At 49.7% G+C, this 26,835-nt stretch overlaps 1 protein-coding gene across 1 annotated transcript in view; it reads right to left on the bottom strand.

The window, feature by feature from the left end:
• The window catches only part of SPTBN4 (spectrin beta, non-erythrocytic 4), a 76,890-nt gene extending 50,330 nt beyond the window's left edge, over nt 1–26,560 (bottom strand). The window contains exons 1-12 of the mRNA XM_081106903.1: nt 26,386–26,560; nt 16,555–16,706; nt 15,076–15,249; nt 11,672–11,763; nt 8,351–8,431; nt 7,098–7,213; nt 4,170–4,282; nt 3,890–4,077; nt 3,700–3,817; nt 2,700–2,858; nt 1,363–1,665; nt 431–581 (exon numbers count right to left, since the gene is read on the bottom strand). Coding sequence (XP_080963029.1) covers nt 431–581; nt 1,363–1,665; nt 2,700–2,858; nt 3,700–3,817; nt 3,890–4,077; nt 4,170–4,282; nt 7,098–7,213; nt 8,351–8,431; nt 11,672–11,763; nt 15,076–15,249; nt 16,555–16,706; nt 26,386–26,545 — 1,807 coding nt within the window. The 5' untranslated portion in view covers nt 26,546–26,560. The remainder of the gene's footprint in view (nt 1–430; nt 582–1,362; nt 1,666–2,699; nt 2,859–3,699; nt 3,818–3,889; nt 4,078–4,169; nt 4,283–7,097; nt 7,214–8,350; nt 8,432–11,671; nt 11,764–15,075; nt 15,250–16,554; nt 16,707–26,385) is intronic.
• Between the last annotated feature and the right edge of the window lie 275 nt (nt 26,561–26,835).

The raw sequence follows: 26,835 nt of genomic DNA, 5'->3' as shown, positions 1-26,835 counted from the left end.
ATCTCACCTCTCGCTGGACATTTCAGTTATATCAGCCAATACATTCATTCCCTCTTCCTCCTCAATGCTCACTGAATTGAGTTGCCATCACTTGCTGGTGAACAGGCCCTGACAATACATTACATTACACAGTCCTTTTATGATATTCATTGCGATCCAGCTGTAAGGGCTTCGCACATAAAAAATGCTCGATAAATGGGAACTATTGCTACAAACTCTCAAAGCAGGAATACATCACATGGTTCAACCTCCTACTCAAGGCACTGATTTCTCTGATGATACATCCCCGATGGAGTGGGATCCTAGTCTGTGCTTGGATGCTTCCAAAGACAGGGAGCTCATTCCTTCCTTTCTCCCTCTCAGGAGTCATTCGGCTTCTAATAGCATCAGCTGTGGGAGCCTCCTCCCCGAGTCCCAACGTCAGACTCACCCTGAAGCTGGGAGAAGCGCAGAGCAGCGGCGTTGAGGGCCTCCACCCGCTCACTCTGGGCAGCAATGTCCCCCTCCAGCAGCCCATGCTTCTGCAACAGGTCCTCTGCCTCCACCAGGTGCTGCCCACACTCCTGAGACAGCAGCTGAGCCTGTAGGAGGGGCAGCACTGAGGATACTTTGGCATTGGCCCTGGGCCACTCTGCCCACCCCACCCCCCCACCCCATGCCCCAGGCAGCCTCTGCTCTCCTACACCATCGCCTGAACTCTGACCTTCGTCTCAGCCTCCTTGTCTCTGCCCTCATTTCTCTCTCTGAATGTTCCATCGCTCATTGTCTCCACGTTTTGGGGCCCTGGCTGTCACGATGTCTGTCTCCTGCTCTTGTGCCGTCTCTCTCCTCTCCCACCTCTCTCTGCCTCCACCTCTTTCTGTCTCCATCTCTCTCTGTCTTATCTCCATCACTATTTCTTTATCTCCATGTGTCACTGTCTGTATCTCTCTCTGCTCCCATATTTCTTTTCTCCATCTCTCTCTGTATCTCTCTGTGTGGTCTTTCTCAAGTAGATGCCATCTTCCTGTGTCTCTCTCTGTAGCCATTTAGATTTATTTCCATTGCTAACTTTGTGTCTGCTTCTCTACCACTCTCTCTAGTGCCCCCCCCCCCCGCCCCTTTCCCCTGGAATAATCTTTCTTTCTGTCTCTATATCTGTGTCTTTTTAATCTACTTCTCTCTGTGTCTCTGTCTCTTTCTCTGCCTCTGTCTCTCTCTGTCTCTTTTTCTCACTCTTTCTCATTGTCTCCCTTCTTTCTGTTTATCTTTCTGTCTCTCTCTCCTTCCCTCTCCCTGTCTCTGGCAGCCCTTTCAGTGCCTAGATCCCTCCCGCCCCTCCTGGCCCACCACGCCCACCCTTGGCCCCAGTCTGGCCCCCACCTGCATCTCCTCCATCCAGTCCACCATGTACACCATCTCCTGGAAGACCTTCTGCAGGGCCAGGTTCTGCTCCAGCCGTGTCCGCCGGGCGCCCACCAGCCCGGTCAGCAGGGCCCACTGGCGCAGGACGCTGTCCCGCTGGGCGGCCACCCTCCGGGCGTCATAGTAGCCCTCGGTCGCCAGTGCCTGGGCCAGCTCCGCCACGCCCTGCACCCGCTCCTCGTAGGCGGCGATGTCCGCCTCGATGGCCTCGTGCTTCTTCATGGCTGCCTCCACGGCCGGCAGCTCATAGCCGAAGTTGTCCTGGGGCAGGGCAGACGCAGACACTCACCCACGCCGCCTCAGCAGCCCAGGGTGAACTTGGAAAACTCCCCACCTACTTCCGTTACCCTGGAGACCAGCCCCATCCTTCCCGGTTACATTTCTAATCCTAAACATGTTACCTAGGAAACAGGCCCATCCTTCCATTTCCCTAAAGACTGGGGACCAGGCCTACCCTATCCTGTTACCTAGGAGACCAGCTCTGTCCTCCTGAGTTACCGTGGACACCAGATACAACCTCCTTTGTCACTTAAAAGATAATTAAATACTCTCCCTATTCCTGAAAAAATACGAATGCTGTCTTCTCTAGTTACCCGGGAGACTAGCCTCACTCTCCTGTTCCCCTGGATATCAGGCCCTCCCTCCAGCCCTCAAACAACACCAATCACCTAGGACAGTGATGGCGAACCTATGACAGGCATGTCAGAGGTGACACGCAAACTCATTTTTTTGGTTGATTTTTCTTTGTTAAATGGCATTTAAATATATAAAATAAATGCCAGAAATATAAGTCTTTGTTTTACCATGGTTTCAAATATAAAAAAATTTCTATTTGTGACACGGCACCAGAGTTAAGTTAGGGTTTTTCAAAATGCTGACACGCTGAGCTCAAAAGGTTTGCCATCACTGCCCTAGGAGAACAATTTTTCCTTCCTACCCTCTTGTCACCTAATCCAAAACTTCTCTGTTGCTTAAGAGATCAAGTCTTGCCTGACCAGCATGGCTCAGTAGTTGAGCATTGACCTATGAATCAGGAGGTCACGGTTCAATTCCCAGTCAGGGCACATGCCTGGGTTGCAGGCTCAATCCCTAGTAGGGAGCATGCAGAAGGCAGCCAATCAGCGATTCTCTCTCATCATTGATGTTTCTATCTCTCTCCCCCTCTCCCTTCCTCTCTGAAATCAATAAAATATATTTAAAAAGAAAAAGTGTCTTAAAAAAAAAAGAGATCAAGTCTTCCTCCCTAGTCCCAGAGCATCAGCCCCATCCTCCCTCCCACGCCCCACGCCCAGTACCTGGGAGACCAGGCGCTGGTTCTCATTCAGCCAGCTCTCCCTCATGGCCACCTTGTGGTCAAACCTCTGGGCCAGGAGTCCCAGCTTCTCCTGCCGCGTCAGCTCCGCCCGAAGGGCAGCCTCCCGCTCATGCTCTGCCTTCTCCAGCAGGCTCCAGGCCTAGGGAACAGAGAGGCAGGCAGACTCCAGTAACTCTCCCCGTTTAATGGCCCCGCTTTCTCTAAGGCGAGCATGTCAAACTCGCGGCCCATGGGCCACATGCAGCCCACAACAAATATTACAGCAGCCCAGCCAATGTAACGGTATGTAAGAAACATTTTAATAAAATGTCATAACTTAATTTTTACAATATCCTGTTATACATAATTATTAATAACAAACTCAACATTCGCCAATGACTGGTTACTATAATCATGTTGCCTTCATTTCCCTCATGCACCTTAGTCAGGCACGCCATTTCTCTCCACTAATACTAGCAGCGAATATGTTAGTTTTGTACTGACTTGTTTGGTGTGTGCAACAGGAAATATTTCGCTTTTGGAGAACAAGAAAAAAGGTTTATTTGCATTATGCTTATTAATTTGTGCAGTTATTCAGTGTCTGGCAAGTTAATGTTCAAGAAAAAATGTTAATTTTTATTAAAATGTTCTATTGTTTTATGTTAACAATTACTCATTTATTTCAGCCCTTTGTATTCAGCATGTCTCTATTGAAATAAACCTACGTTTCTATGAAAATTGAAGCTTTTGTTTTTTTGCGGCCCCCATAAACTTAAACCCTGTTTATTTGGCCCGTGTTAGCCTTTGAGTTTGACATGCCTGGTCTAAGGTCACTCCTAGGAATAATGGCACTTTTGTGCAAATTAGTGACCCGTTACTGCTGGAAAACTGTCGGAATGAATATGCGATCCACAATGTCCACCTGGGAATGGCTCCCCTGAGCAGGAAACACCCCACACAACTCCCCAGAGCAAGGCTGCCTCCCACACCCTCAGCCTCACCTTGTCGACATCCCAGATGCCACAGCCCTCCCGGGGCACGTACAGGCGGCGGTTGCAGGCACGCAATTTGCTCTGGATGCTGAAGAGCAGCACCTCCAGGTTCCCCTTCTCCTGAAACCTGAGGGTGTTGAGCTCAGGAGCCCGCCTCCACACCTCCACCTGCTGCCCTCCCTCCCAAGCTGGGCCTCACTTGGCGGGCTTCTCCAGGGTGCAGTAGGCCATGAAGGCCTGGAGCTGCTGCTGCACCCCGCTCAGGGAGTTGGCGAACTTCTGGTTGCTGATGAGGCCCACAGTGCGGCGGATCCAGGCCAGCAGCTCCGTCGCCAGCTCCTCGTAGCGCTCAATGATCTTCTCCACCTCCAGCACCTGGTCCAGGACCTGGCCCACACGGGAGGCTGGGGTCAGCCTCACGCAGGTGTGCCCATGGGACTCCCAGGCTCCCACCCACCCCATTCCTCGGTCCCTCATACCTTCCCAATCCGCTTCCCCTCCACAGCCAGAGCCTTCATCTTGGAGAAATAGTGGTAGAAAGAGACCACATAGGTGATGATGGACTTCTCATCCGGAGCCTCCATGTTGACATCTGGGGGGTAAGGGGAAGTGGGGGAGCATGACAGTGAGCATTCGAGCAGAGGGATAGAAGGTATTGGGGCGGGAGGGAGAACCCACTCTTTTAAAAAATTTTTACTGATTAATTTTAGAGAGAGAGAGAGGACAAGAGAAAGAAATAAATGTCAATTTTGATGTTCCACTTAGTTGTACATTCATAGGTTGCTTCTTGTACATGCCCTGACCGGAGATCGAACCCACAACCTTGGCATAGCAGGACAACGCTCTAACTAACTGAGCTACCGGCCAGGGCAAGAACCCACCAGCTGTGTGGCCATGGGCAAAATAACCAACCTCTCTCTGTTCCTTAATTTTTGTATTTGACAAATGGGGACCTACCTCGTGGGATTAATAGTGCCTGACACATATAAACCACAATAGAGAAAGTTTCTATTATTGTTATCATTTTATTTTTTGTTAACCCTCACCAGAGGATATTTTTTCCATTGATTTTTAGAAAGTGTGGAAGGGAAGTACAGAGAGAGAGGGAGGCATAGGTGTGAGAAAGGCACATTGATTGGTTGCCTCCTGCATGCTTGGGGAGCAAACCTGCAACCCAGGTATGTGTCCTCCTTGACCAGAATCAAACCTGCAACCCTTCAGTGCTCGGGCTGATGCTCTAATTACTGAGCTCACCAATCTACCTTCCACCTCAGGGCCTTTGCACACACTATTCTTTTTTAAAAAATGTATTTTATTGATTTTTTTATAGAGATGAAGGGAGAGGGACAGAGAGTTAGAAACATCGATGAGAGAGAAACATCGATCAGCTGCCTTTCTGCACACCCCAACTGGGGATGTGCCTGCAACCAAGGTACATGCCCTTGACCGGAATCGAACCTGGGACCTTTCAGATCGCAGGCCGACGCTCTATCCACTGAGCCACACTGGTTAGGGCATATTCTTATATTCTTATTGTCTGGAACACTGTTTCCTCTTCTGTGTGCCTAACTCCCACTCATCCTCCAGGGCTCAACTCAAATTTGCTCAGACAATCTCCCTGTTCATCCTGTCTAGAGTTGGTCTCTTGTTATTCTTCCTCGGAGCAGCTTATCATTTCCTCCTAGTTCCTTCCAAATTTCTTACCATAATTTGCAATGAGATATTCACTTATGTGATTATGTCCTTATCTGCAGTTTGAGCTCCAGGAGCACATGGACTCTGCCTGTCTTTCTAACCACTCTCCCTGCTGTGCACAGTAGGAGCTCAATAAATAGTTACTAAGTGAATGAGTGGTTTATGAGGTTTGAGGTTAAGGACATGGCATGTGGAGGCAGCATGAGCTTGAATCCAAGCTCAACCACGTACTGCACGGTCCTTAGAAAACAGACCTGTCCGGCCGGCATGGCTCAGTGGTTGAGCGTCAACCTATGAACCAGGAGGTCACGGTTCAATTCCCAGTCAGGGCTCAGGCTCAGGTTGTGAGCTCAGTCCCCAGTGTGGGGTGTGCAGGACGCAGCCGATCAATGATTCTCTTTCATCATTGATGTTTTTATCTCTCTCTCCCTTCCTCTCTAAAATCAATAAAAATATATTTAAAAAGAAAGAAAGAAAATAGTTCTCTCAGCTTCAGTGTTCCCATTGCTACAGCAGGGACAGTCACAGCGCCTGCCGCCTAGGAGGACTGTAAGTATTATAAAGACCAGCTGCCACAGAAGAAAAACGCAACAAATCCTAATGACCGTTTTAATTAATGCATGGAACGCGCAACCTTCTACGCAGCCCACCTCGTGAAACGGATGTTCACTACACACCACCCATGTGCTAGGCACTGAGCACTAAATACGGCTATACAAGGCAAGCAGAGGAATGATTAGGACCATGAAGTCTGGAATCAGAAGTCCTGTTTACTGGTTTTCAGTGTGACCCTGTGCAAGTGACTTCACATCTCTCACCCTTTAGTTTTCATCGCTTTAAAACAGGATTAATCAAGTTTGTCCAGCCAGGTCAGTGTGAGGATGAAAGGGGACAGTTTTGATCAAATTCCCAGCCATGTGCTTGGCACAGAGTAGATGCTCAGAAAAAGAGAGCAGTTGTTATTCCAGAGGTGGGGGATTGGTGTGGAGTGTGACTGTGGGTTGGGGATGAGGCTGAAGTCTGGGCTGGGGCTAGGGATGGACTGAAAATAGGAAGGGGCGGGGCTGAGGACAGAGCTGGGGATGAGCTGGGGATAGGTATGAGGTAGGAAGTGAGATTCATGGATGGGGAGAGGGACAATGTTGAGAAGGGCTTTGGGGTTAGGGATGGGACAGTGTTGGAGTTGGGTATGTGTTGGGTCTGGGGTTAGGGAGGGAGGGATGGGTTTGAGGGGAGATGATTGAAGATGGATTTGAGAAACGGGAGATAGAAATGGAAATGGGCTGGGGTTTAAGATGGAGATGGAGCCCTAACCAGTTTGGCTCAGTGGATAGAGCATCGGCCTGCGGACTCAAGGGTCCCGGGTTCGATTCCAGTCAAGGGCATGTACCTTGATTGTGGGCACATCCCCAGTGGGGAGCGTGCAGGAGGCAGCTGGTCGATGTTTCTCTCTCATCGATGTTTCTGACTCTCTATCCCTCTCCCTTCCTCTCTGTAAAAAGTCAATAAAATATATATTTTTTAAAAAAAGATGGAGATGGAGAAAGTAAAGGACGTGGGGATGGGCAAGGGGAGGGGACGGAGGTGGGGGGGGGGCTGGGAGGGAACTTGGGACTTGGGGTGGTGTTGGGTAGAACGGAATGGAGTTTGGGATGGCATTGGGGGTAGCAGCCCCAAAGAGGCAATCAGGACTCGGGTCGTGCAAGGCTCACCTTCAGGGTCCAGCAGACGTGCCAGCCCCAGGTGCTGCTCAGCCGTGCGGAAGGCTCTCTGCAGGTTGTAGTTGGTGTTGGACTTGGTGAGTTTGCTGAAGTCCACGAGGTCGGGCCTAGGCAGGGGCACAGAGTGGGCAGGCAAGAGGCAGGCTCCAGAGCCAGTGAGCAAACAGGCAAAAGTCATCCTTGTGTGAGTCCCGCCCAGGGCGAGGGCGGGAGGGGCATGGCCCCAGCAGGGAAAGCTGGGCGTGCTGGCACGTGTTTGCGCAGCACTTACGGTGGGCGTGAGCATTGCAGGTGTGAGGACACGTGTCTGTCAGACTTCAGGGTGCGCACGGTCCGCTTGAGTGTGTTTCTATGCAGTGCTATGCAGTGCTCTGCAGTGGTCAGAAGTGTGAGGGCTGCAGCCAGCCTGCCTGGCTCACACCCCAGCTCAGCCACTTCCTGGCTGTCATCTGGGCGAGCTACTTCATCTCCCCGTGGCTCCGTGGCGTCATTCTCATTTGTGAAATGGGGACAGTAATAGCATCTGCCTCACAGGCTCGCTGACTATTCAATGACTTACTGGAAAGCATTTAAAACGATTCTGGGTACACAGAAAGCACTCGATATGTGTTACCGCTGTAAGCTGGGCACCATTACAACTTGTGAGTTTCTGGGTGTGCGGGTGCAGCTGGGTCTCCCCTGTGTATACGGGTGTGGGTGTGGGTGGGTTCTGGCTTCTGGCACACAAAGTCCCTCCCAGCCCCGTCGTCTCAGTTTCCACAGTCTGTCACGTGGATGGTCATGTGGGTGTGATTTGTCTGGGTGCCCACCTCTCAGCCAGGTCAGTGCCAGGCTCTGAGGTATGACTGGGTGGGTATGCACGGGGCCAGAAGGGCTCTCTGGGCTGCACCAAGAGAAAGGACTCTGATGGGAGAAGGTGCTGTGCCCACACTCAGGTGGACCGTCCACGGGGAGTGAACTCTCCACCCTGGGGACAGCAGGCACAGGCTGTGTATGTCCTGAGTGCCTGTGTGCACACATCTGTGTGAAGGCCAGCATGTTTCCACGTGTGCACAGGGTATGTGGCCTGGGCAGAGGTCTATGTGGTGTGTGCACCTGCGTGTGTGAAGGGGATGTATGTGCACAGAGGTGAAGGCACAGGTCCCGTGTCTGTGGTTGTCTGTATACATATATGCACAGGCGTGTACCTGAGAAACGTGAGGCAGGGGGAGGGCAGGGCTGGGTTGCCACAGACCAGGCGGTACCTGTGCCGGTGAATGAGGGCGTTGAAGGCCAGGCCGTCCCGCCAGCTGGTGGTGAAATTCTGGATGTTTACCTCCGGGTAACTAGCAGCATGGAAGGGAGAGATAGAGGCAGAGATGGAGAAAGTCAGGAGGGGAGAGGGAGAGAGGGAGAGGCAGACATGGATGGATGGATAGATGATAGATAGATGATAGATAGATAGATAGATAGATAGATAGATAGATGATACAATGAGCCAGGGAGATAGAGATAGACATAAAGATAGAGACAGAGAGAGATTGAAACAGACAGGAGAGGGGTAAAAAAAAAAAAAAAGAGGGTCAGAGGGAGGAAGGAAGAGACAGAAAGGAGGGAAGAAGGGATGGGCAGAGAGAGAGACAGAGAGAGCAAGATACAGAGATGGGGAAAGAGAGGAGGGGGAGAGAGAGACAGAAAGGGAGAGAGTAGGGAGGGAGGGGAAGAGAGAGATAACAAGGAAAAGCAGACATACAGGTAACCACTGATACAGGGAGAAAGAGATCGCACTGCAAGACAGACAGCCCCAGAAGGATGAGGGACAAGGCCCAGTCTCCTCCTTCCTCCCAGGGGCTGCTCACCAGAGGGCACTTCAGTTACAGGCCACAGTCCTCCCTGAAGGACAGAGAGGTGGGAGTCCAGGGGCCATGCCCAGCAGATCTGTGCACCCCCCTTCTTAACCCCATTGAAGGCACCCAGGACCCTGAATTTCCCACACAAGTTGCCCAAGCTCTGGTGTGTGCCATGCTCGCCTGGCAAGTGGCTCTGTTCATGGAGGGAGAGTGACTGGAACCTGGAGCTGGAGGATCCACACAGGTGCACATGAGGCCTCTCGGGGTGCAGGATGAGTTGGGGGAAAGAGAAGAGAGCAGGCTGGGACAGTACACCACTTTCTAGCATTGATCTCTGAGGAGTCCAGTTCTAATTTGAACCTGGCTTCCAGATTGTTATATAGGTATGTTTTTTTTAATTAGGTTATTTAAAAAATACATACATATACACATATACATGCATATATGTATGTACACATATATGTACACACACACACACACACACACACACACACTCTAGAGGCCCAGTGCATGAATTTGTGCATAGATGGGGTCCCTCAGCCTGGCCGGTGATCGGGGCCAATCAGGGTAGTCTCACCCAGTCCCTATTGGAGAAATTGGGGCTGGTTGGCTGGCAGAGAGGGACTGTGGGAGGTTGGCCGGCCTGGGGAGGTTGGCTGTGGGAGCACTCTGACCACCAGGGGGCAGTTCCTACATTAAGCATCTGCCCCTTGGTGGTCAGTGCTTGTCATAATGACTGGTTGACCGGTTCTTGGGTCGTTGGGTCACTTAGGTTTTCATATATATACTAGAGGCCCGGTGCACAAAAATTTGTGCACTCGGGGGAGGGGGGGCGGTCCCTCAGCCTAGCCTGTGCCCTCTCGCAGTCTGGGACCCCTCAGGGGATGACCACCTGCTGGCTTAGGCCCGCTCCCTGGGGGATTGGGCCTAAAATGGCAATCAGACATCCCTCTGGCAGCCCAGCAGCCCTCGGGGGATGTACACTTGCCAGCGGGGAGCAAGCCTAAACTGCAGTCGGACATCCTTAGCGCTGCTGAGGAGGCAGGAGAGGCTCCCACCACCACCGCTGTGCTGGCAGCCATCAGTCTGGCTTGTGGCTGAGCAGAGCTCCTCCCATGTGAGAGCATCTGACCACCAGAGGGCAGCTCCTGCATTGAGCGTCTGCCCCCTGGTGGTCAGTGTGTGTCATAGTGACCAGTCATTCCCAGTCCTTCTGCTGTTAGGGTCAGTTTGTATATTACCCTTTTACTATATAGGATAGAGGCCTGGTGCATGGGTGGCGGCCGGCTGGTTTGCCCTGAAGGGTGTCCCAGATCAGGGTGGGGGTCCCGCTTGGGTGCCTGGCCAGCCTGGATGAGGGGATGATGGCTGTTTGCAGCTGGTCACACCCCCTTCAGGGTGGGGGTCCCCACTGGGGTGCCTGGCCAGTCTGGGTGAGGGGCTGAGGGCCGTTTTCAGGCTGGCGGGTGACTGAAGCTCCCAACCTCTCCTTTTTTTCTTTATTTTTTTATTCTGGGATTTATTTACCTTCTATGGCTGTCACTGGAACTGAGAGGCAGCTTTAGCTCTGAGGCTCGGCTCCAGCTCTGAGAACTCGGCTGCTGAAAGCAGGTATCTGGGTTTGTTTGGCTTCTATAATTGAAACACTGTTGCAGCTCCAGCTCTGAGGCCCGGCTGGCAGAAAGCAGGTTTCTGGGGTTTGTTTAGCTTCTATAATTGCAACATTGTTTCTTAGAGTGCAGCTCAGAGGCCAGCAGCGGCAGGCGGGGAACCTTGGCTTCCTCCATCACTGGAGCAAGCAAGCCTCCTGTTCACTTCAGCTGTCTGGCTGCCGGCTGCCATCTTGGTTGGCAGTTAATTTGCATATCGCCCTGATTAGCTAATGGGAAGCGTATCGGAGGTACAGTTAATTACCATGTTTCTCTATTATTAGATAGGATAGATATATACACACATATGTGTGCATATATCCTATATAATAAAAGGCTAATACACAAATTGACCAAATGACAGAATGACTGGTTGCTATGATGTGCACTGACCAGAAGCCAGGCTCACGGCTGGTGAGTGCAATGGTGGTGGCAGGAGCCTCTCCTGCCTCCACAGCAGTGCTAAGGATGTCTGGCTGATGGTGTAGGCCCGCTCCCTGCGCAGGCCTAAGTGGTCAGTTGGACATCCCCTGAGGGCTCATGGACTGCGAGAGGGCGCAGGCTGGACTGAGGAAACCCCCTCCCCTGAGTGCACAATTTTGTGCACTGGGCCTCTAGTATATATATTTATTGATTTCAGGGAGGAAGGGAGAGAGAGAGAGAGAGATAGAAACATCAATGATAAGAGAGAATCATTGATTGGCTGCCTCCTGTATGCCCCCCACTGGGGATTAAGCCCACAACTTGGGCATGTGCCCTGACTAGGAATCGAACTGTGACCTCCTGGTTCATAGGTCGACCCTCAACCACTAAGCCACACCGGCCAGGCTATTAAGCAGGTTTATTCATCAAGGTTAGAAGAGTGGATGTGTTTTCTTTACAGTCTACTAGTTCCACATGTAACTTTTTTTTTTTATTGCTTAAAGTATTACAAAGGGTATTACATATGTGTTCTTTTTTTCCCCCCCGCCCTTGACAGTCCACATGTAACTTTTGACACAGGATTTGAGCTGTGACTTGCACTCACCCCAAAGGAGCCCCCAAGGTTAGGGCCCAGTCTGAGTGGGGCTGGGGGAGGGGAGCTTACCCGGCTGTCTTCATCTGACACCACAAGAGTAGCGCATCCTTGGCAGAGCGTGTCTCTCTGTTGTCCTCCGTCTCGATTTTGATGACTTGAATCTGTGAGGATACAAAGCTCAGCTTGGGGGACCTGGAGGGCTTGAAGCTGGGAAACCCACCCCCACCCTATTGCCATGGAGGGAAGTGAGTAACAGTAGGTGGAGACAGGGGTGGGGTTCAGGAGTGGGCCAGGCCATCCACAACAGGGGGCGGACAGTGGTGAATTAGGGTCTCAGTTTCCAGGGATGCTGCCATCCTTGATGTCTGGGCCACTTCCCTGATCCCAGCCATCATCATTTCCCACCTGAGCTAGTGCAGTGGCCTCCATGCTGGTCTCCCCACCCAGCCCCATAATCTGTTCTTCAAGTGACAGAGGGACCCTGTGAACAGCCAAATTAGATCACGTGCCTCCTACCCTCAGCATGTGGCTCCAGCTCACTCTGGGTAAGAATAAAAGTCTCACAATCCCCTCTCGGTATATCTCTGGCCTCACCCTCAGCAGCTCGCTCTCCTCCAGAGACCTCTGTCCTACCACTAACTCACCAGTGTCCTCCCTCCCCAGGGCCTTTGCGCTGGCTGTTCCTTTTGCCTGGGTCAACCTTCCCCCAGGCCCCCACAAGGCCCCACCTCCTCCTTGAGGTCTGTACTCTCGTCACCTTCTCAGTGAGGACTTGACCAACCACCTGATTTTAAATCTCAATATGTCTACCCAAATTGCACATCCCCCTTTTCTGCCTTATTATCTCCTTAGAATTTATCATTATACATTTTATTTCTTCATTTGGTTTACTGCCTCCCCATTATGGACTGAATTGTGTTGTCGTCCCCGCCCCCTCCCAAAATTCATAAGTTGAAGCCCTAACCCCCAGTGTGACTGTATTTGGAGAGAGGGCCTCAGAGAGTGAGTTAAGGTTAAATGAGATCATAAGGGTAGCGCCCTAATGTAATATACACGGAGTCTTTATAAGAAGAGGAAGAGCGCTGGCCAGTGTGGCTCAGGTGGTTGGAGCGTCATCCTGCATACCAAAAGGTTTCAGGTCCGACTCCTGTGGGGGTCCCACAGAAGGCAACCGGTTGATGTTTGCTTCTCTCTATCTCTCTCTCTCCCCCCTCTTCCCCTCTCTCTATTATGAATAAGCATATTCTCGGGTGAGTATTAAAGAAAGAACAGGAAGAGACCCTAGGCACAGGCCCACACAGAGGAAAGATCATGTGAGGATGTAGCGAGACGTGGTCCTTGGCAAGCCAGGGAGAGAGGCTTCAGGAAACCAAAACTGCTGGCACCTTGACCTTGAACTTTATGAGAAAATTAATTTCTGTTGTTTAAGCCCCTGGTCTGTGGCATTTTTTTACAGTCCCCCTAGTGCAGTGGTCGGCAAACTCATTAGTCAACAGAGCCAAATATCAACAGTACAACGATGGAAATTTCTTTTGAGAGCCAAATTTTTTAAACTTAAACTATATAGGTAGGTACATTGTTATTAACTTAATTAGGGTACTCCTAAGGCTTAGGAAGAGCCACACTCAAGGGACCAAAGAGCCACATGTGGCTCGCGAGCCACCGTTTGCCGACCACGGCCCTAATAGACTAAAGTGCTCACTTCCCTGTAAGAGTTCCAGGACCAGGTGACGTTTATGTCCTGGAGGACCCAGAATAAGAGCAGGTTCGAGAAACTTAGGGGGGTGCTCGACACTTGCGCCCTAGACTTGAGAGCTGAGTTTGGCATTTAGGTACAACATAGAGAATTAGGTAGCCCAATCCCTAGTTTTAGGCTCCAGCCTCCAGCCACCCACCCCCCTCCCAATCCAATGGTCTCATTCCCTCATTCTGTACTGACGTCCATACCTGTCTCGAGCTTTCACCATTTTTCTGAGCTCCATTCCCAGTATCCAGTGGATTCATAAATGCCTCCTACTAATGTCCCCTGACCCTGATGACCACCATTCTCTAAAATGACCTCAGTGTCTCTCTAAAACCTGATCTTTCTCCCTGGCCCTGTCTCAGGGTGGCTCCACTATCCTCCAGTCCTCAGGCCAGAGCCTTGGGTCTAGACCTGAACAGCTACCCATCCTTCCCATTCCCCTATGGCATGTCCACTCCCCCATCATATCCCCCCACCTCCTCGCCCCAGCTTCTTTCCTAGCTGCCCTCCTTTTCACCTCTCTATGCCCCACCCCCAGGTCTAGCTCCAAACTCTTCCCTGGACTCCCAGCACCCAATTTTGGTGACCACCCAATCCAGAGGGATCCTTCTAAATCTGACTACGCCTCGCCTCTTGATAAAACTCTCCAATCTCTCCCCATGTCAGACAGAATAAAATCCAAACTGCTTAGCAGAGATCACCTAGGCCCTAGCAGCCCCTCTGATATCATCTCTTCAGTCACCTCTGGCCTCCTATTCTCTAGCCATTCTGGTCTTTCTGTATGTCCAACATGCCACCTCAGGGCCTTTGCATCTGCTGTGTCCCCTATCTGGAATGCGTTCTCCCTTCAATTTCATATGTCGTTTAGCAAAGAGCTTCTCAGAGAGTCCTTCTCTGGTCACCCAATCTAAAATATCAATGCCATCAACTTAATATTTTATATTTTTTACTGACTTATAATCTCTTCTGCATAGCTCTTTTTTCTTCTTTGCCTAGAACTGGTACTTTTCCCATATACCCCTTGTTTATATTTTTATAGGTTTGTTTATTGTCCATCCACAAAGGCAGAAAATCTATTTTGTTTCTGAACTGAAGCAAAATTGTCAGAATTTGAATTCCAGCTCCACTACCCAGCTGTGTGATTTGAGCATATTACTTCACTTCTCTGCGCTTGTTTCCTCACCAGTAAGATGGAATAATAAAAACGACTTAGTTTAGGGGGTTGTTGTATGTATTAAATGCCACATGCTTAGAACAGTGACTGGAACACAGTAAAAAACATAAAAATGATGATCATAGTGATGCTGGTGGTGATAATGATTTTTCTTTTTAATCCTCACCCGAGGATATCTTTCCATTGACTTTTAGAGAGAGTGGAAGAGAGAGGGAAAGACAGAGAGAAACACTGATGTGAGAGAAACACATGGATTGGTTGCCTCCTGCATGAGCCCCTGCCGGGGAGGACCCTGCCACTGAGGTACATGGCCTTGACCAGAATTGAATCTGGAACGTGCAGGCCGACGCTCTATCCACTGAACCAAACAGGCTGGGGCAATGATTATTATTTTTATCATTATTTTCATTTCCACTCCCTGGAACAGGGTTGCTGGAGCATATTAGAATTTGTTGGAGTGAATGAATGAACGAATGAATGGTTGAGTGGATGGGGGACGCCCCCCTCAGGCCCCACCTTAGGAGGCCGGCTGGGCAGGGAACACCTGGGGATCACCTGGAAGCGCAAGATGATGGTCCAGACCAGCCCCAGGGTCAGCCGGTGGTTCCCGTCCACAATGTCATGGGAGCCCACGTTCTCCAGGTGCACGCGCTGCTCCTTCAGGAACTGCAGGGCCTTGTCCACGTTTTCCAAGGAGTGGATCCTCATGCGACCGCGCGTGGGCCGTGGCTAGGGCGGCGGGGCGTTGGGAGATGGAGGACCAGACCTAGAACCCTGTGCCCTGGCACCACCCCTTTCAAAGACGTCAGCCCCGTAGTCAGGCCTCTGGATATCCAGGCCCAGACCAGACTCCTGCAGCCTCATCAAAGACCCGAGACCCAATCCTAAAGAATCGCCCCGCACCCCCGGGTCAGTGGGGGGAAGAAGGGAGGGGAGGGACATCTGTACTACTTTCAACAGTGAAGATAAATTTTTTAAAAAAAGAATCCCTCTCCTTCCCATAGCCTGACCCTTTCAAGAGCCAGTTCCCTTCCAGGCTCATTCCAGTTCCTGTGCCCCGCTTCTACCAAAGCTACACCTCCCAGCTGATAACTACACCTGAGCGTTAAGCTCCGCCCCTGCCTGTGGCCCCTTCCACTGGACTCCTATCCAATAGGTGGCCTTAGGCTATCAAAGTTTTGCCTCTAGTTCTACAGCCACACCCTTTCAGGCCCCGGCTGGAGCCTCGCCCATTCCTATCAAGCCCCGCCCCATCCAAAGACTCTCCCCTGGTTCCTAGCTCCATTCCTTCCAAAGGCATTTGTTTCTATCCTATAGCCATGCCCCTCACGACTCTGAGCTCCAGGCTCTGGACTGGAGTGAATCTCCAGCTCTATCAGAACCCCATCCTGCGCGATGAAGCCCCACCCAAGCCCAGAAATAATACCGTAACCCACACAAGCCACACACATGCAAGAGTTCTGTCGGGTCCCCCCGATGCCCACGACCAAGGCATCCCCTTCCGATGACAGCACACCCTCATCCACAGACCCCTCCACAGAGTTCTGCTGTTTTAGAGGCATTGCCCCTGCGACTGCACTAGCCCGGTCCAACAGAGCCCCGCCCAAGCCCAGAGTCCCGCCCAGCCAGGGCCCTCACCTTCATCAAAATCCATGGTTCCAGGACGCCTCCAGGTTCCTCACAACCAAGCCCCGCCCTGTGCCGGAGCCCCGCCCTGTGCCGGAGCCCCGCCCTGTGCCGGAGCCCCGCCCCTGTGCCGGAGCCCCGCCCCTGTGCCGGAGCCCCGCCCTGTGCCGGAGCCCCGCCCCTGTGCCGGAGCCCCGCCCCTGTGCCGGAGCCCCGCCCTGTGCCGGAGCCCCTCCGCCCTGTGCCGGAGCCCCGCCCCTGTGCCGGAGCCCCTCCGCCCGAGTGCAGGCGCTCTCACCAACCTGCGCCTTCCGGGACGCTCCACCCATCCCTTAGCCAGGCCCCAGTCCTAGCCCAGCCAGAGACCCCAGGGCCAACCCCTCCCCCCAGCCCCCCACGCCCCCTCACCAGCTGCTCCCCGGACAGCACTTCCAGGAGTCTCGTGAGCACGAAGCCGTCCCGGAGGTCGGCATAGAGGTCCCCGATGTGGCAGCCAACGCGGGCGAGGTGAGAGTTCACCCACTTGGTGAAAGTTTTCTTCTGCACGGCTTCCCGCTCATCTGAAGGACAGGCACTGATGAGCCCCGTCTCCCCGAGGAACCTCCCCAGGAACCCCCCTTCCAGCTTCACCCCAGGCCCCCCGCCCACTGTTCAGGCCCAGCTCTCCAAAACTATAAGGTCTTTGCGCAGTCGGCTCCTCCTCCCTGGGCCGCCTTGCCCTCCCCGCCGCTGCCCACCTGAAGACAGCCTCCTTTGTCTTTTCAAGTTTTCCTGAGATCCCTCTCCCTTCCTCTCTGAAATAAATAAAAATATTAAAAAAAAAAAAAAAAAAAGGCCATCCCACCTGGCTCAGTGGTTGGGCATTGACCTATGAACCGGGAGGTGACTGTTGGATTCCCGTCAGGGCACATGCCCCTGCTGCGGGCTCGGATCCCCAGTGGGGGGCGTGCAGGAGGCAGCTGATCAATGATTCTCTCTCATCATTGATGTTTCTACCTCTCTCTCCCTCTCCCTTCCTCTCTGAAATAAATAAAACTATATTTAAAGTTTTCCTGAGATATCACATCCACAAGAAGCCTTCCCTGTTTTCTATCCCAGTTGGCTCTGTTCACTCAATAAATATTTGAGCGCCTACCATGTGTCCCCCACTGTTCTAGGCTCTGAAGAAGGCAGAGTCCTCTGTCCCAGAGCTCCGTGTAGTTGGGGCACAGATAACATAATAGGGAGCCATGGAGGTACCCCTGGGGGAGGGACAAGATGACAGCTGTGTTTCGGGAATATCTCAGGCTGCTGTCTGGGAGGGGGGGTCACAGAGGGCAAGAATGGCAGCCAGGAGACCAGGGAGGTGACTGGGGAAGGGACTCAGGAGAGAGAGGTCCCAGCTGGAGGAGGGCAGAGCTCTGGGAATGTGAGAAGAGGGCATATTGGAGTAGAGATGGAAAAGTAAAACCTGGCAACTGACAGGCTGTGGGGAACGAAGAGGAAGGACTGTGCTACACTGAATGCTCCCTGAGGGCAGGAGCCCTGCCTCCCACGCCCCAGCAACTGGACTGCCAGCTAGACACTGCATAGCCCACCTCCTTGGGGTGAGGAAGAGGAGGGTGACTACAGAGGAAAGAGTGAAAAAACAAAATGGACTCACCATAGCCAAGCTAACAAAATTACTTAAATTAGAATGGGCTGAAACGTGAGGAATAGATTTATTTTACTTTAACTAGCCTGAGGACTTAACTTTTGAACTTTTCAGCTGTGCATCAATGCCTAGAAATAGATATAAATCCTACAGATAACCTTCCAAAGAATTTAGGAGAGAATGTTCATGAGAAGAACTTAGGGGGAAAATGTTCATGTGTCCAGACACTTGACACCTGGCAGGTCACCCTCTCAGACCAATCCAGAAGCTAGGACTGCAGGACTGATTCTTCTCAAGAATGCACTTTTTACTCAGCTTTCCTCTTTCCTTTGGAATACTCTGGGTCCTAGTGGTGTTGCCAGAATTGCAAATCTTAAGATCCTTGAATAAAACTTTGTCATTTAATTTTAACAAGGCCTCCTGATTCCTTTACACTCAGGTGACACTGACAATGGGAGGGGAGGGGAACAATGTGTGCAACTGCTGCCTCCCTTGCTCACAAAGAAACGGTTTGGGAGTCTCCTGCTCATTTCTTAGATAACTGCTTTAGTATGAGCTACACATATTATGAAATTCACTCTTTTAAAGTATAAATTTAAAGTGTGGCTTTTAGTATAGTCACAGAGTTGTGCAACTATCAGCACTGTCTAATATCAGAATATTTTCAACACCCCAAGAAGAGACCCTGTAACCATTAGCAGTCACTCCCCATTCACTCTTCTCTCAGCCCTAGGTACCATTAATATATTTTCTCTGTTCTGGGCATGTTATATACATGGAAGCACACAATAGATGGTCTTTTGTGTGTCTGGCTTCTTTTACTTAGCATAATGTTTTCAAGGTTTATTGATGTTGTCACATGTATCAGTACTTTATTGCTTTTTCTGGCCAAATAATATTACATGCATAGATACACTACATTTTACTTATCTATTCATCAGTTAAGGGACATTCGGGTTGTTTCCACTTTTTGGTGATTATGAATAATGCTGCTATGAACATTCAGGTGCAAGTTTTTCTGTGGGCACGTTTTCAGTTTATCTTGAGTATATACCTGGGAGTGGAACGGCTTGATAATCTATCTTTACTCTTTTGAGGAACTGCCAAACTATTTTCCAAAGTGGCTGCACCATTATACATTCCCACCAGCAATGTATGGGGGTTCCAATTTCCTCACATCCTCGCCACCGCTTGTTATTTCCTAGGTATTATTATTATTATTATTATTGCCATCCTAGTGGGTATGAAATGGTGTCTCGATATGGTTTTGATTTGTACTTCCCTAATGATTAATGATGTTGAGCGTCTTTTCACATGCTTATTGGCCAATTGTATTTCTTTGAAGAAATATCTATGCAAAGCTTTGCCCATTTTTAATTGGGTTATTTGTCTTTTTATCATCTGTACTCCCTTTGCTACTTTCTGTGAACCTATAATTATTTCATAATTCGAAGTTTTATCAAAACAAGAACCTGCTGCCTGCCCTTCATTCCTCTTCCCCTGGTTCCCACAGGCTTGAACGCCAGGCCCAGAGAGCACGGCGTGGAAGAGAGAGCCTGGGACCCACACTGGCTGCTTGGAACAGCGCCTCTCTGCCGGTGAGGCTGCTCGTCGGGGGCTGAGCAGGAGGGGAAAGGAGCTTCTAGCTCCTTTAAGCCACTGTATTGCTTGGGTCTCCTTGTTATAGCAGCTTAGCCTATACAGATTTATTCACATTTTATTACCAAGTAGTTTAGTGGTCACACTTTTAAGATCACATATGAGGAAGGGATGACAGAAAAAGACGAAGAATTGGATGTTTGGCTATTCTGCTTTTGAACGCTGATGCCCAGGCCCCCAGCAGATTTGGCCAATGCTGATGCCAAAGCGGAACGTCAGTGCGTCCCCAGAGTGGTGCCAGAATGAGGAAACTGGATTCAGCCCTGCCGCCAGGAGATGGCCCGCTGTGTGGCTTCCAGAGGTCATCTCTCCTCTTTGGGCCTCCATATTCCCATTTGCAAATGAGGGATTTGGAATAGATCAGGGTTCCTTCAGTGGGTCCTGGGGGGCCCTGGGTGTTTGGGGACTCATGCTTGGAGGACAAGGACCCAAGAGAACATTCTTTATTTTGTCATTTCACTTGATGAAAATTAATCAAGAAAATTAAATCAAGAAAATTAATAAAGAAAATCAATAGGAACACATCCTGGACCACCTGGATGGCGACTTCATAAAGGACCATGCAGTAAGAGTTTGATTTTTGTGATTACGATCTTATTAGCATGGAGCTGAGCTGACATGTCCAGAACCGAAATGCCCAGGGGACCAGGCGGGTCTGAAATGGGAAAACGAGGCCCTCCTCGCAGGTTCAGCGCCCACGTGGGCCCTTGTCTGGAGTCTTGAAGATGGTGGCCCAGTGCTGCCATATCATGTGACATCCTGAGGAGCCAAACATCTGTATTTTCTAAAGACAAACACTCCCTGTTTTTAAATGTTGCAACTGATTTACGTTTTTATAAAACAGTAGGGGTGAAACCAAACATGTCCCCGAGTGCACTTCCAACCTATGATGACACGGAGTGTTTGCCATCAGTGAGTGTGTCTTCCGTTGCCCTTCCAGTGCCCCCACCACTTTTCCGCACCTGCTCCGTGTGGACTGTGTGACTGGGCCCCCAGCCCTCTAAGGCCTCAGACTTTCTGTTGTGTTTAGACAGCAGATGAGAGGAGAGAAGAAAGGCCTCCCTGCATGACCAGCTTCTGGCAGTACCTGGCTCCTCTCCTGCCTCTTTCCCATCTCACCACTGCCTGCCTAGCCCCAGCCCCTGGGGGTCTCCACTGCCCACACCTCAGTATGTGGCCCTTCATTAAACTCTCCTCTGTTTTATCCCTTTGAGGGGGCCATTGGCTTCCTGCCAGGATCTAGCTGGCACAGGTACCTCTGGGCTGTCAAGACTCTGAACCAAATCACAATTGTCCTACCTCTGCCATGTGCTCATATTGAGTTATCATTCATATGCTCTTCTCCACTGTGGCAATCACCAATCACAAGTGAGATACATTTCCTTAGAATGAGACTTTAATTTATTCATATCTTTAATACACTGACACTCCATGGAGCAGAGGGAGAACGCCTTTATCCGTTACTGGCTAAGGTGAAAGGATGCAGAGAGACTTACTATGTAAGTGGTATGTTTTGGTATTAGTCTGGGAATAGTTAGGAAGCTGGAGAATTCCATGAATATTGGTGGAAATATGGAATATCATAATCCTCATGCCTGCTGGTGCAAGTTATAGACTGGGGCATCCATTCTGAAAACAACCAGTCCAATTAAACAAGTGTATACCCCCATGACCCAGCAATTCTTTCCCCTATGTGTCCCCAAAACTTTGTCACACTGGTTCATAGCACATAGAAGGATGTTCAGTGACATGCTATGTGGGGATGGGGTGGCAAGGAGCTGGGTCAGGGTTGGAGACCGCCTGGCTGTCCATCACTGGGAAGGGATGGGTCAAATATGATGAATACACACCAAGGACTCCATGCACCAGTGAGAAGCAACAGATTAGATGTACACAGAGCCACATGGATGAGTCTTAAGACAGTGCTGAATGAGAAAATGATGCAAAAAAAATGCAGTCTAGAATATGACAAAACTTGTATCAGTCAGCAACACCTGTGCCCACAAACCCATACATATAGGGCTCCCAGGTTTACGACAAAGTGACATTGACGTTCAGGAGGGAAAGGACAGTCTTTTCAATAAGTGGAGCTGAGTCAGCTGGATATCCATGTGGGTGGGGGGACCTGACCCACACACACTGTACACAATAAATATAATAAATGTCATTTGGGCTATAAATCTAAATGTGAGAGGAATACAACAAGGCTTTTAGAAGAAAACATCAAATAATATCTCCACGGTCTTGGAGTAGGCAAATATTTCTTAAAGAAGACACAAAATGTTAGCCATCTGGAAAATAATTATTAAAAGAGACTATATATAAGTTGAGAAATTCTGTTTATCAAAAGGCACCATTTAGCAAATGAAAAGATGAGCCACAGAGTGGGTAGAAAATATTCACAACACATACATATGACAAAGGACTTGGCCCCAGAATATATAAGAACTCCTGAAAAGCAATCTGAAAAAGGCAGGAAAATAGGCACTTCCCAGGATATCCAAATAGTCAATAAACATATGAAAAGGTGCTCCACCTCATTAGTTGTTATTCGTCATCAGTAAAATGCAAATTAAAGTCACAAGAGAATGCACACCCACCAGAACGGCTAAAATTAAAAAGAATGACCACAGCAAGGTTTGGTTGGTTGCACACTCACACACTGTTGAGGGGAATGTAAAATGCTACAAACTGGCAATGTTTGTACCGAAGTTAGATATACACCTATCCTATGATCCAACAATGTCACTCCGGGGTGGGTCTAAGCCATCCAGAAATGAGAGGTCTGCCCACCAAAAACATGTACTAGGAAGTTTAAAGCAGCAATAGCTTTATTGGTAATACTTTGTAATACTAGCAATTGCTAGTTTGCAATAGTCCAGTTTGTGAGAGCCCTAACCTAAAAGCAACCCAACTGCTCATCAAGGGGATAGGCTACAGCTTAGCCACACTGTGGCATACTGTACAGCAATGAAGGAACACCTACATGTACAGGCAGAAGGGGATGAATCTTACAAGCAGAGTGCTGAGTGGCTGAAGCCAGACACAAAACAGTGCATGCTGCATGATTCCATTTATGTGGAGCTCAAAAACTAGCAAAAGGAATGTGCACTGTTGGAAGTGAGGAACAGATTTTATTCTTGAGATGCAGGGATAGAGAGGTGGCCAGAGTGGGGCTTGTCTGGGCTGCCATATTCTGTATCCTTATCTGCTGGCTGGTTACAAGATGGTGCTCATTTGTGGAAATGCTGGACACTCATGACTGACCAGCTTTTCTGTGTGCACGTAATACTTCAACAAAGAGTTAAAATGTATGTCTGCACACACACTAATTAGCAATGCACATTTTTAAAGATCACCCAGATGCAAAGGAAAAGATGTGCATTAAAAACTATTAGAATGGGTCCAGCTGGCATGGCTCAGTGATTGACAGTCAACCTATGAACCAGGAGGTCACAGTTTGATCCCCGGTCAGGGCACATGTCCGGGTTGCGAGCTCAATCCCCAGTGTGGGGCATGCAGGAGGCAGGCAATCAATGGTTCTCTCACATCCTTGATGTTTCTATCTCTCTCTCCCTCTCCCTTCCTCTCTGAAATCAAGAAAAAAATATTTTTTAAAAATTATTAGAATGGTCACCTATAGGGGAGAGGCATTGATGTGAGATATGGGAATAAAAGAGTAAATGAATAGATAAAGAGGAGAGGGGCTCACACAGATGATAATGGCAATGGGCCACGACAGTGGAGAGTGATTAAGGGAACTCTCTGAGCAACAGGTCCAGACAATTTTTTTCTTTCTTTTTAAATTTATTTTTATTATTGACACTATTACAGATGTCCTCATTTCAGACAATTTCTTAGATGTCTTCATGCTATACATGTTATGGAGGACTCTGCTCAAAGGTTTGTTGAATCGAGAAAAACTACGAGAGAAGCAGGCAAAGGGATGCAAATGGAAATGTATCCTAGAGTCTAGGTCATAGTAGCATTTGAGCAGCAACAAGGTTTCACAGAATAGTCGCATCGCCAAGTTACTGTTAATGTGAATGTTACTGGTTTTGTGGTTTTGGTCTGGAGTCCGATATCATGTGTTTTAGTTGTAGGGAACTGTAGGTATAAGAGATAGAAACAGAATTATGTGTTTGTGTGCATTTAAGGAACTACAGTTACAATAATTTAAGTAGACACAGGGAATGTATGAGAAATATTTTTTCTTACAGGGGATCTCTACATTTCTCTGGACTGGCTGCTGTCTGAGGTCCAGCACTGATGTTCTGTGAGTCAATGATCCTAAGATTTGAAAAGTCCTTGATCTTCATCAAGGACCCATCCCACCTCTGCTTAAAATCTTACCATTGCTCCCTGGCGTCCTCACACCCTTCACTGTGGCCTACCAGGGCCCTTCACTATGTGGCTCCTCTCCCATCATCATTTACTCACCATCTGTACCCCCTCACTCAAGTCGCTTGAACTTCTGGAGATCTTGCATACGCTGTTCCCTCTGCCTGGAATAATCTTGCACTCTCTACCCAAAGTTCACTACTCTTTATCCTTTAGGCCTCAGTTTAGACATCTCCTCCTCCAGGAAGCATTCCTTGGCTCTCCGGACTGAAGCCGGCACCTCGTTTGGGCTCCTACAGCCCCCGGGCTTCCCATCACCGCCCTGTGTCTCCCCCATCCCGGCCCTGACCCCGCTGGGTCGTCACTATCTGGCTGGATCTAACTCTACCGCTGGACTGGGAGCCCTGTAGGGGCAGGGCCAGAGCTGGCTCAGTCACCTTTATGTTCCTCACATTGTCCAACAGAGGTCAGGCACAGAGCAGGCACTGAATAAATATTTTGTGGATGAAATAATAAGTTCTGAAGTCCTCAGATGATATGTTTCCAAGTGTCTAAGAATCTAAAGGTATGATTTTAAGTTTTCATGAATATATATTTAGAATCTAAACAGTGGTTCTCAACCTTCCTAATGCCGCGACCCTTTAATACAGTTCCTCATGTTGTGGTGACCCCCAATTTCATTGTTACAAATTGAACATAATTAAAGCATAGTGATTAATCACAAAAACAATATGTAATTATATATGTGTTTTCGAATGGTCTTAGGCAACCCCTGTGAAAGGGTCGTTCGACCCCCAAAGGGGTCGCGACCCACAGGTTGAGAACCGCTGGTTTAGATCCTTCTAGGTTCCAAAATCAGAGGAAGCTGGCAATCCATGGCTTGAATTTGGTTCAACGTTCTTTTTAATTGGGAAATTGCAGGTAAACATCAAAGCTAGCAACTTTGGGCCTGGTGAGAGCTGGTGTCCAGGGCATTTTTCGCTAGCTGACTACAGCCCCGAGTCCACGCACTCATCTGTGTCACTTGCTTCCCCAGAGGCCTTCGAGTTCGACACCCTGCTCCACATATTTTAATTCTAAAGTTCCAAAAATCGTAGTATTGAAGATCCCATGATTGTCAAATGCTGAGTTACTAAAATTCTAAGATTCTGACTTTCGGGTTTCAAGGTTTTATGATTATGACAATATATATTTTATGTGTATAACAGTCCATGTTTCTGAGACATTAACATCCCAAGGGTCAAAGGTGCTGAGGGTCTGATGTTTTCAAGGCTCACAATTTTGAAGTCACACATCTCCGAGGATCTTTGCTTATAAGATTTAAGGCTGATGATTAAACTCTTCTGAGGCCCTAATGCCACGTGAACACACGGTCGTAAGGTTCAAGGGTCTACAATCCCGAAGGTCTAAGATTCTAAGATTCTATCTACAATAGTAAAAGCATAATATGCAAATCGACTGAACGGCCAAACAGCAGAACAACCGTCCGACGACCACGCAATGACACGCACTGGCGCCAGGCCAGCCAAGGCCGGTGCAATGCAATTGGTCGGGGGGCCCACCATTGCCCCAGGATCGCCCCACAGAGGGAGGCCCAGGTCACTGACCGGCAGGCTACGGCGGGTGGGCAGGGCCTCCCTCTGCAGGCGACCGATCACAGAGCCCTGGCCCTGCAGAAGGAGGCCCAGGCTACCTGGCCGGTGGCGTTGCAGGGGGTGGGTGGGGCTTCCCTCTGTGGGGCAATTGATCATGGGCTCCCGGACTGCGAGAGGGCACAGGCCGGGCTGAGGGACCCCCTGTCTCCCCATCACCCACCAAGTGCATGAATTCTGTGCACCGGGCCTCTAGTAACTCTCTAATTCTCTGGGTTTTGTTTTTTTGTTCTAAAACATCGAAGTAGGTGACTAACAACCCCAGCTGTCCCTGAGGGCTTCAGTGCTAAAGCAGGAAGGTTTGGTCATTCTTCTCAAAGTTCTCAGGATTCACATTTCTATTCAGAAATTCTAAAGGCTTAGGATTATAACCCTCTATGTATATTAGAGCTTAGATGTCTAAGGGTCTGAGGTCCTAGGAGCCAATGATTAAAATTCCTAAGGTCTGTGACTATAAAGTTTTGTTTACAAGAGTCTCCTCCACTTCTAAAAGTCTCAGTTTCAAAGCATCTCCGAATCTGACATTCTAAGGTCCTAAAACCTGGCATTTCAGCATTTCAGGATTCTGAGGAATTCCACATTTCTGGGACTGTACACGTCCCTAAGGACCTAAGACTGCACCGCTACATACAGCAGCCACAGGCCACATTTAAATCTAAACTAATAAAACTAAATAAAATTACAAATCCAGTTCATCAGGAGGCACTGGCCACATTTTAAGTGCTCATAACTGCAAGTACTAGTGCTTAGTATATTGGACACCCCAGACAGAGAACATTTTCCCATCATCATGGGAAGTTCGACTGGACAGTGCTGGTCTAAAGATTCAAGTTGTAAGTGTCTATAACTGTCTTCCCATCCTCCAGGCCATCTAGGAACAGACATTGAGGCAGACAGACAACACCCCAGCAGCCCCCTCCCTCTCTTCCCCCACCCCGGTCCTCTTCCAGGTACCTGCCAAGGCCTTGATCCGGGAGCACTCGAAGAGTGAGGGGGCCGTGGGCTGCTCCCGCTCCCAGCCCCGGTCTGGGCTCTCCCAGCGGGCTGCAGGGTTGTTGTTGTTCGAGGCCGGCAGGCCTTCCATGTTGTCCACTTCCCCTGGTACCTGGGCCATCCGGGAGGGCGAGGCCTGGGGATGGGCAGAGGGAGGTTAGGGCTGGAAGCAGGGCCTGAGCTCAGAGGTCCCACTTCCAACAGTGACTGGCTGAGTCCCCTCTGTCGCCCTCAGTCTCCCTGTCGTTAAAGTGGCCATAATAATAATGACCATAATGCTCACCCTGACCACACCACAGGGCTGTGGTGCAGCACCTGGGTTAGCGGGCACAGCGGAGGGGCCTGGCAAATTGTCACTGTTGTTGTTGGTAGAATGATAACACTGTTATCAACAGAACTCTATAATGCAGT

This window comes from Myotis nattereri (genome assembly GCF_964212035.1).
Source record: "Myotis nattereri genome assembly, chromosome: 15".
Taxonomy (NCBI): Eukaryota; Metazoa; Chordata; class Mammalia; order Chiroptera; family Vespertilionidae; genus Myotis; species Myotis nattereri.
This window is presented reverse-complemented; position numbering and strand designations above follow the sequence as displayed.